Source organism: Strix aluco, chromosome 20 (genome assembly GCF_031877795.1).
Source record: "Strix aluco isolate bStrAlu1 chromosome 20, bStrAlu1.hap1, whole genome shotgun sequence".
NCBI classification, from domain to species: domain Eukaryota; kingdom Metazoa; phylum Chordata; class Aves; order Strigiformes; family Strigidae; genus Strix; species Strix aluco.
This window is the reverse complement of record NC_133950.1, coordinates 14454649-14465108: the sequence shown is the minus strand read 5'-3', so window position 1 is coordinate 14465108 and position 10460 is coordinate 14454649. Positions and strand designations below refer to the sequence as shown.

The window sequence follows — 10460 nt, the reverse complement described above, 5'->3', positions numbered from 1 at the left end:
TGCTCTGACTCCAGGCAATGTGCAGCTTTGAAGGGGATCACTCCCTACCCTGTGTTGAACCTGTTTCCCTTCGAAGAGAAGGAAGTTTTCTTAGGTTGAGACCACTGCTCACCATGCTGCCTAGGAACTGGGGCGTATAGCTGGGGAGGAGGCACTGAATTTTTTTGTTCCTTGCTCAAAGAACTATACCTAGATTTGACCCAATGACCAGTTAGTAGAAAATGCATAAATGATCTTCAGAAATTAAGCAAAATCCAAGTCGTCTGCTTGGGCAGCTGAAGACGAGGCTGCAGTTGTCTTCAATGAATATTCAGAGTCCTTTCATGTGTGAGGAATAGCTTCAAGAGGACGGACTGAAATTGCCTCGTCTCTAAAAATTGGATGCTTCTTTGTGAGATGAAAACATGGGTTAAAAGTATTTAAAAGTAATTGAATTTGTGTTTCTTAGTGTAGGTGAGAAATGTAGTCACTGAATTAAGATGTGAGGCCACACCAGCACCACTAACTAAAGAAATCCCTTTTTCTGTTTTTGTGTAAAGTTGTTGAACTCCTGAGGTCATTAACTTCTGGTGTGGAGAAGTCATCATCTCCTTCTGGTGTTAGACCTCTAAGCCCTGGATAAAGGTAGACTTTAAGATAAAGCGTTGTCATCAGCATTCCTAATTAGCTGGTCCAGGCTGGTTCAGCTCGGCGTGTTGGCTCAGTGTCCTGCCGGGCTCCCCTTGCCTTGCTTAAGGAGTGCTGATGCTGAACACAGGAGGCCAAGTGCCAAATGTTTGACATTGCTCTTCATTGATCAAGCCCTCTGTCTTCAAAGGTTTGTTGGAATTCCTGCAGATTTGTGTCATGTCCCTACCTTCCAAATAGCCCTTTATTATATCTGAACAAAATGTGATATTTTTTGGCTGAGTTCTGGTTGGCTGGTGCATATATGCTGATAGATCACAAAAGCAGACAGACAGATAACTGCTGAGCCTGGTGCTGTAGCCTTTCCTGAGAAGCATGTGAATTCCGAAATTTTTATGGATACCAGTTTTCATGGAATGTATATGCGTTTCAGACGTGATGTGTCTGTATCAGGTTTGCTCAGAGATGGTCCAGGGGTTCTGACGTTCATGTGGGAGAGGAACAAACCAATAGAACAGCATGATCACCTAAGCCTGGTTTCTTTAGGAAATCAGGATTAAATTATATTTATTGTGTTCAAAGGTTGTTGAGTAAGTACAATGACTTGGATTAGCTGTAGAGAATGCCATGGGATTAGGTAGCTAAAAGTTAATGTAAAATAAGAACACCTAAATCTTAAAAATTCCATCATTTGTAAATGGTACAGCTGTTTGAGGAAGGTTTGGGGGCTTCACCTTTTTCCCCTTCCACCTCACCTTCCAATTTCATCCAGTATTCTGGTCTACAATTATCATGAGCAAATCAGTCATTTATCATTGTTACTCCACTCCATTGCAGCCATTACTGCAGTGAGGAAATGTTACTGTATTAGAAACATAAAATTACTCATCTGTAATGGTTTTTATTTATTATGTATTTTCTGAATTTAGGCTTGTGCATTTTTCAGTTTGTCATCTGAAGTACTGCTTCTAATAGTAATACCATAAAATTTACTGTAACTATACTATGTAAAGATCTTTCAAGTAAAAAAATACCATGTCTTTTCAAACCGATTGCCTCGTATGTTTGGCCAGTTTCTGTATCAGCCATTTCTTTGGGATTTTTTTTTTTTGCAGGGTGCTTCTACTTTGCTGGGGAAGAGAAGCCCTTTATATGCGTAGGGATAGATAGTGTGTCTGCCAGAACAAACAGATAGACCAAGGGTAATCGTTCTGAGTATGCTGCCTGTTAAAAACAAACCCAAAACGATCTCTAGTTTACCTTCTTTGTTATGCTCTTCTCCTTGTGTTTGCTCAGTTTAGAGCACTGGTGCAATTTGTTCTTCTAGAGGACATCCCTGAAATACATTGTTTCTGACAAGGAGCAAGAATCTATTAAACATTTGGCTTATGCTTTTTGTAGAAGTTGACATGATAATTAGAAGATGTGAGATTGTTTTCTTAACACACTGGAGTGCAAGAATGGCAGGAGAGCTGGCATGCTTAATAGAGTATGGAGACTTCATCTGCGTATGGCTGCTTGAAGTTTTAGGAGTTGAGAGCTTTCCCCAGCTGTTTGCTGATTTAATTAGATTTTTTCCTGTCAAGAAATCTGAAGGTCAACACATGCTTAGTAGAATCTGTCTTTTATGATGATTAAATACCCAGAGATAGATCTTTAAAAATCGGTGGTGCACACTTTTTAAGAATCTGTTGTGTTCATTTCTGTGCTGGTCAGGAAAACAAGCAACTATATTTTAAATGCTTGTAAATAGAGAGGTGGCTGTTGCTTGCAAGTGTCTGAAGTATCTGTGGAAACTGAATGTGGGTACTGTCTCAGAGCAGAGATTCCTGCATTTGCAATAATTAATGAGCAGTGTAGAAATCGAGACTGTTTGTTAGGAGATTGTTAGTGACCAGCAATGTACTAGCAATTGAGCTGTGTGCGTACTAGTATTTTCTTAAACTTTTCCCTGTGTGAATCATGATGGCAGCACGCTTCCCAGAGTTGTCTAGTTTGTGCTGTTACCTGGGTCCTGCAGTCATGCAGGTGAAAAAACACCAATATGGTTCCAAGGTCAGCAGTAGTGTTGGTGTTGGTATCTTGATGTTTCTGGTAATGCTGGCAAAAAGCTTTAAGGGAAGCGTTTACCACAAGGCTTTACACTGCGGTTCTGTGCATCTCTCGTCTGGCTGTGTTGGTAAGGAAGCTGAAGAAAGGAAACGGTGGGGTGGTTCTTAGAGGAATTAAAAATCTTTCTAGGCATGTTGGCTCGTTGCTTGGTTTTGCTATTATTTGTTTTGCTTTTGAATTTCCTTACTTAAAAGACATATGTAGTAATAGCAGATTAAAGAGGACTGCGGTTTTTTTCATCCCTGCAAGAGCTTTGATTGTGCTTTCCTAGAAGTTGGATGAAAATCTATTTTGTCCAATGCATGTGAATATTCTGGCTTATGTTGAAAGTGTTACCTCAGCAGCTTGGTTTGGAAGGGACAGGTTCAACTTTCAGTTTGTGGTGTTTTACACATACTATGGGAATTCATTTGGGGGAAGAATCACTGCATAATATTGAGAAGCTCACTGAGATAAGGACATCTTGTACAAGTATCCTGTTACTTAAAGGGCACTGAATGTTCATAGTACTAAATAGAATTTCTAAACAGATGGTCATAATTAACATAAAATACATCCACAGATAGAGTCTATTTGGTGTTCTAGTAATTATTTCAATGGTCCGATACTTTAGCATTAATTAAACTGTAGCACAGCCAACAACGGAATTGCAGTAAAGAGTTACCAAATTCAAATGCGGAGGGGAGATCTCAGCTTCCTCAAAACAATTACCTTTTTTCCGTCGTCATCGGAGGAAAAAAAAATAGCATGTTAAACACGTAATTAAAACATTTGTGTATTTGCATTTCTAACAAGCTGCTAGGAGAAGCTTGTTCATAGCCCTGAAGTGAACTAACTGGTCTCTAGGTTGCACAGAAAGTCAACACCATTGCACATTGCAGGAGAGGGTGGGGCTGTTCAGCTCTTAGATGAAGCTGTGAATTTAAATCTTCATGACGAAAGCTTGAATGTAAACGGTTTCAATGAACTTCTTAGGCCTGTTACCTTTTCCAAGAACATGAGTTATATAAGAGGGGATGTCTTTCAAAACAATTTCTATAAATCCATGTCTTTGGACTACATTTATGTAAACAGTTTGCGTGGTACTGCTGCGCAGAGTGAGATGTTCCAAGAGAAGAGACTTAATAGCAAGCCGACGGAAGTTGTTGCTTGCCTTATCATGAGTTTTGCCCTAAATACCTGGATTTTCAACACATCAGAGATTTTCTCACTGTGAGTTCTTGAAAGTGGAGTTGCATTGTGCAAGGTAGAGATGTGAAAAGGAAAACAATACAGCAGTCTCTGCCTTTGAGTGCTCCAGTGGGTTCTTGGGAGACAAGAGGGAAGTGACGCAAGAGAATCATAAAACTAAAACGTAATCTCTCATTCTTTTAGTGTTTTCTTATGATTCTTAACTTTTCTTAATTGATTTGACTTTTACGGAAAGAGAAAATATGTCTTTAAAAAAAAAAAAGGCAAAGCTGTGTTTAGTTTGGTGACTGATTAAGTCTGACTATATCTGCAGAAGGAAGGCATTGTTCTACTTCAAGTGAAAATAACATCTTAAGTCCCCCCATCAAAAAAATATAAATTCTGTGTCTTCTCCCCACCCCAGGCCTGTTCTACAACTAGGGAGAGCTTTGAGGGGTTTGAAAACTTGAGGTTAGATGAGATAGTGTGAGAGATGGTTACTGTGATTCATGCCTTTACGTTTTCTGTGCCAATAAATGTCTTCCTCTTCCTACACGAAAGGTGTATTTAATCCTGTGAGAAGAACTTTAATGCCATTTATTGTGAATAGGTTCGATTTAACATATGGTAGTCTGCGATAATTCAGTTCATGAGCCTTTTTTGGTACAACTATTAAATTAATACAAAGTTGGGGTTTCGAGTACAACATACGGATTTGGTTTTATTCTGTGAAGTATTGAAGTGGTGGGGTTTTTTAATTAAAAATCATTCTAAATTACTAGAAAGCATGTTTTAAATACTCTGTTATTCACTTACAGCTGCCAAAACATAGTACAGTGAAATAATGGTCTGCTAGCCTGCTAAACAAGTGTCCAGCTTCCACAATGCCTGTGCAGGCAGCTCAGTGGACAGAATTTCTGTCCTGCCCAATCTGCTACAACGAGTTTGATGAGAATGTGCACAAACCCATCAGCTTAGGTTGCTCTCACACTGTCTGTAAGACCTGCCTGAACAAGCTTCATCGCAAGGCATGTCCTTTCGACCAGACTGCCATCAATACAGACATCGATGTGCTTCCTGTAAACTTTGCACTCCTCCAGTTAGTTGGAGCCCAGGTATGATTTCAGCAGCTCTTTGTTTTGCCACTTCATGTTATTACCGTTTACATGCCAGTTACAATACGCGTGCTGATCTTTTTCCCTCGTTTTAGTCTTAAAAAATGGTAAGAATTTAACTGTGTAATATTTAGAAGTCCATACATACTCTAAAAGCAACCACACCATTTTCAGGACCATCCTCTTCTCGTAAAACGAAAACATGTTCTAGTTGTAAGCTGAATTCTAGTTTAAAAACTGTCAACTGTGACTGGAGAAAAATACCCATTAGGAAATAGAAAATTATCTGTCACAATTGTCATTAGAAAAGTGAACCTGCAGATTGCACTGGTTCATCGTACTCTTGCAGGGAGTCTCGTTTCTACATGTCACATGTTCGAAAGTAGCTAGCTGTTCAGCTGAGTTTCAGAAGTGTGTGTGTATAATTTTTTTTAAAATACGCATGATGATGGCTTTTCAGTTGCGTTTTCAGACACTGGCTAATCGGGCCAGGAATGTTCCTGTGCTGTCTCGTAGCAGTGGCAAAACAGCGATTATATAATCAGTAGTGCGCTTTATGGAGACTAAACAAGTCTGTTCACCTTATGCTGATTCATATGCTTTTTCATGTTACTCTAACACCTGGGTTATGCAGTAAGAAGATGCTTTTTACTTTGCTTTTTAATGTCTTATCACATGCCTTGACACAGCTATTGGTAATAATGCTATCTATGTCAAAGTGGTTTTGTTTCTCAAGTTCACTGTTCCTTTCATTTTTTTTTTTTTATTTCTAAGTTTGTGTCAGATCACTGTCTTGATCTTACAACATTCATTTTCCTGGTCTCCTAACTTGTTGCAATGTCTTTCAAATAGTTTAATCTATTGTGACTAATCCTCCCTCTATTTTCGTTATATGACCTTGTGACTCTACTTTTTTTCCACCAGGTTTGCTAGTTCTTCTCTCTGAAGATTTCAGCATGTCCAAATTATGCTTAAATTATTTTTTAACTTTGCTTTTGATTTTTTTCCATGTTATTTTCTTGCAACTTAGTTTTGTCTCCTAACTTCCCTTGTATCTCTGTAGTAAATCATGCTGATCTCCTACACTGATCATCCTCTCAAATCTTGTGTTCTTCATTCATCTTCTAAGTACCTTCTTATTAGATCTTGGTTATTGTTTTCTATCCTACTTCTGTTCTTAATGTGTTGAGTACTAACAAAAATAATCTTCCATCACTGTGATCCTCAAGTCCTTTTTTGTTACTCCTTATTATCTTCTACATACCTTGGGTGGGTCCTGTCTTTCACTTCTCTAAAAAGCAGTGTACATCTGCAGTGTTATGTAATTAATAGTAGTGATGTTGGTACCATCATAGGCGTATCAGATAGGTCAGCCGGGTATAAATAATTCTTCTCCCCCCTCACCCCCCCCTTGCATTTTCTTAGGTACCTGATCATCAGACAGTAAAGTTGAGTAACGTAGGAGAGAACAAACATTATGAAGTAGCAAAGAAATGTGTTGAGGATTTGGCACTCTACTTAAAGCCATTAAGTGGAGGAAAAGGTGAGTCTCTACTGAACAGTGGAATGTTCGTGTAGCTTACTTTTAACAGCATTGTGTTTTCAGCACTGATTTTAGATGTCAGTGGGATAATCCTCTCATTTTTGTAATAAAATTTCCCTTACGTCTTTGAAGGCTTATTCATACCTGTGACACTTTATTGTTATTTTTATTTTAAGTTTACAAAATACTCTTATTTAATCACATTGCCTTGGGGCTAACTTTGTACTAAAGCTGAACTTCCCTCAAAGGATGGGTTTGATGTCAGTTTAAGACTTTAATTAAAATTCTTTTTGATAATGAATTACACAGAGTTGCCTAAGAGAAGGGAAGATACCTGTGACTAGTATCCAAGTCCCAGAGAAAGACACATATTATTAGACACTTTTGTTTGTCTTATTCAGATGAATTTGATTAGAAGCAATAGTTTGCCTTTTCTCTCTTTCTTTGAAGGTGTTGCAAGCTTGAATCAGAGTGCACTGAGCCGTCCAATGCAAAGGAAGCTTGTGACACTGGTGAATTGTCAGCTGGTGGAGGAAGAGGGCCGGGTTAGAGCTATGAGGGCGGCTCGATCGCTGGGAGAGAGAACCGTTACAGAACTGATCTTGCAGCACCAAAATCCTCAGCAGCTTTCGGCCAATCTTTGGGCTGCTGTCAGGGCACGAGGATGCCAGTTTCTAGGACCGGGTAAGGTACCTGTAGAGTCTGCAACAGAGTGTATATTTAACTGTACCTTTTCTTAACAAAAAATTCTTTGGAAATTTCTTCTGTTCATTTGAAGATGTAATTACTTCTGGTTTTCAACTTTTTGCCAGGAAGAAAGGAGAAGGAAAAAAAAAATAAACAAGTTAATAAAATCTGCTGGTTTAAAGTTTTTGGTGTCTCCCCCTCTTATTAACTGTTCTTCAAAATTGTGAGGAAGTATTTGCCAGAAATTCTGGCAAAGAAGAGTAAATAAGCATGCTTTCTGCACAGTTTGTAATGCAGTGGAACTGTAACGCAGGCTGGTTGTACTGATGCCCGTGATTAGGATTGGGTGGGAAACTGCAAATGCTGTCTTGTTCATACTTTAGCTGTAAATACAGTCATCATAACTTTAGTTGCAGCATACTTCAATTTTAAAATTTATAATGATCATGTTTATGTATTTGGTAGAAACAGCACGGTCTTAGTTGAGAATGCTGCTGAAGCAAGCACAGAAATGAGAAGGAAATTCTGTTTAAACTGGAAGTAGTCCTCTTGCTTCCAATAACTGATGATAGCATTCCTGTACTGTTCCCATATTTATTTTATACAGTTTCATGGTGTAGTGACAATGAGATGTCCAAAATGCCAAAGGCTACAAGACTGCACAGTGGAGAAAAGTATAAAAACTGCATTACCGATGTGTTTATTACTGAATATCAGTCTTAGCTCTTTAAGTTTACTGTGTTTAGAGTGCTAAATACTTCATTTAAACTAGCAAATTTCTTAAAATGTTTACAAAACTGTTTTCTTATGATTAGTGAAATAAAAAGTAATAAGGAATTATGTTCAAGATGATTCAGATGCTCCTACTTATCATGTTAATATGTGATAGCCTGCCTGTTTTCTGGCAGTATATTTCACTTCCTATCTTTTATTTTTGTGTGTTAAAGCTATGCAAGAGGAGGCACTGAAACTTGTATTACTGGCACTGGAAGATGGCTCTGCACTCTCAAGAAAAGTTCTGGTACTTTTTGTTGTGCAAAGGCTAGAACCAAGATTTCCTCAGGCCTCTAAAACAAGCATTGGTCATGTTGTGCAGCTACTGTATAGAGCATCATGCTTTAAGGTAAAATACCAATATTTGAACAACTACTACTATGAACTAGTGCAGCTCCAGAGAACCTGACCTAGGATTAGTATCTTACACCTGTAAAACGTTACATAAATTCAGTTTCTACACATTTAAATAGTTTAGACTACAAGAGTTTATCTAGAACTGTCATGAAGTAGTTGTTTGATATTTAAAATTCCCTGCAGAAGGAACAAACAGTCACATGTGGAATTAACCAGAATAGATTCCGAAATTACTGACCTCGTTATTAACTGCTGCTCATCATCTGGAAATTCTCTCCCCTGAAAGAGTCATGAAACCTTGATTCTAGATACTCCTAGCCTGCTTCCGGAAGAAGTGAGAAGTTTTGATATAATCACTTCTGACTTTATTTAGTTTCATAAGAATTGGCCATGGCCAGACATGCCGGACTGGTCAGGATGCTCTCAAAGCTTAAAATCCAGTCCCACCATTCTAAAGAAAACTTCTGGAATAGTGTAGTCCTGGGAACTTCCCTAGGCCCAACAGCAGGCATGGGAGAGGGACACCATCCACAGAGAGTGCGGTCAGCCTCAACTCCAACACTGTGTTCCCACACCTTGGTCACTCTCTCTCCTTTTTCTTTTTTCTGTATCTGGCCACCTTGCACTGAAGAGCTGCTTTATTTTTGATATATAAGGGTGTTTGTTTAAACTGAATATTCCCAACTCTTTATATCTGGAGAAGAATGAAAAGTTAATTCCATGGGTCTTTTTTTCTTTTTGAATCACACTTAAAAACATGATTATCATATCAATAAACTAAAAACTAAAATAATGAGACCTGTTGCTCTCCTTTATGAAAAATGTCTTCTGTAACCTAACAGTTTTACTTAACATTCATATTGGTTCTCAGTTAAATATTCTCTTCTTTAAGTGTCACTATCTAAAATTTTTCTTCCTTTTTATTAAGTCACTTCTAGAGACTCTCCTGTTTCTTTAAGTCATCCTTTAATATTGGGTAGCAAAAAGTACTAGTAGAACTGCTAAATACCTAACTGTGACTTAAGCAAATCTGATCCCTTTCCTAGTTGGAAGTAGCGAGTTGGTATAGTTTTGTACCTGTGAACCTGAAACTTGAAGAACTGGCATTTCTGCCTGTGTACTGCTAGCTAAGTGGATGAATACATGGAAGAAAACTAATTATATGCTAAATATGCAAAAGCAATGCTTTTGTGATTTGTGCTGTGTAACTGTCTTTTTCTGATGGACTTGAAGATTTATTTTTTTTTTTTCTTAAAGGGGGAGTAATTAACTATTACTATTTATTAGGTCACTAAAAGGGATGAAGATTCTTCTCTGATGCAACTTAAAGAAGAGTTCCGGAGTTATGAGGCTTTGCGGAGAGAACATGATGCCCAAATTGTTCACATTGCCATGGAAGCAGGACTTCGAATATCACCAGAACAATGGTCCTCCCTTCTCTATGGTGACTTGGCACATAAATCACACATGCAATCTATTATTGACAAGGTTCGTCAAAGGAATGATTTTAGTATCTTTGTAGGATTGATTTGACTGTTAAATGTTATAATAAAAATCCAAGAACTGCTTGAGTTAACTTTTTGTCTTTACTCATATCAAATATTAATTAAAACTAGAATGAACGTTTTTTCCCCATGGTAATGTATTACTCATATGAAGACATTTTGGTTTTCAGTAGATGAAGACTTAATTCCCTTTTTTGTGTCTCATGATGAAGCTTCATAGGGCAGATTCTGAGCTGAGAAATAACATTTCTCTCCACTGATTCTCTCTATATGCCATCTGAAGACACTACATGTTGCATTTAGGAACCAGCGTAATGAGAATCTTTTTAAGATTGGTAGTTCACAGTTGTAAGATGCAGCACACTAACACTCACTTTGTTTTCAGCTCCAATCTCCAGAATCTTTTGCAAAGAGTGTACAAGAATTGACAATTGTCTTGCAGCGCACGGGGGATCCTGCAAACTTAAACAGGCTGAGGCCTCATTTAGAGCTCCTGGCAAACATAGATCCAAATCCAGGTATGCAGATGAAGATTTTTAAACTCTTCTTGATATTTCTCATATCTAGCAA

The 10460-nt window shown here is 38.0% G+C and overlaps 1 protein-coding gene and 1 non-coding gene across 10 annotated transcripts in view; both read left to right on the top strand.

The window, feature by feature from the left end:
* Positions 1-10460, top strand: part of RC3H2 (ring finger and CCCH-type domains 2) — a 36393-nt gene that overhangs the window by 3653 nt on the left and 22280 nt on the right. For 8 of the 9 annotated variants that reach the window (XM_074846481.1, XM_074846480.1, XM_074846479.1 and 5 more), the window contains exons 2-7: positions 4728-5024; positions 6450-6567; positions 7018-7251; positions 8202-8377; positions 9673-9873; positions 10276-10408. The exons of the other annotated variant lie outside the window; for it this stretch is intronic. In XM_074846481.1, coding sequence (XP_074702582.1) covers positions 4794-5024; positions 6450-6567; positions 7018-7251; positions 8202-8377; positions 9673-9873; positions 10276-10408 — 1093 coding nt within the window. In that variant the 5' untranslated portion in view covers positions 4728-4793. The remainder of the gene's footprint in view (positions 1-4727; positions 5025-6449; positions 6568-7017; positions 7252-8201; positions 8378-9672; positions 9874-10275; positions 10409-10460) is intronic. 9 annotated transcript variants of the gene reach the window in all.
* Positions 10074-10185, top strand: LOC141932742 (small nucleolar RNA SNORD90). Its single transcript, XR_012625905.1, has one exon. It is a non-coding gene; the product is annotated as a small nucleolar RNA SNORD90 (small nucleolar RNA).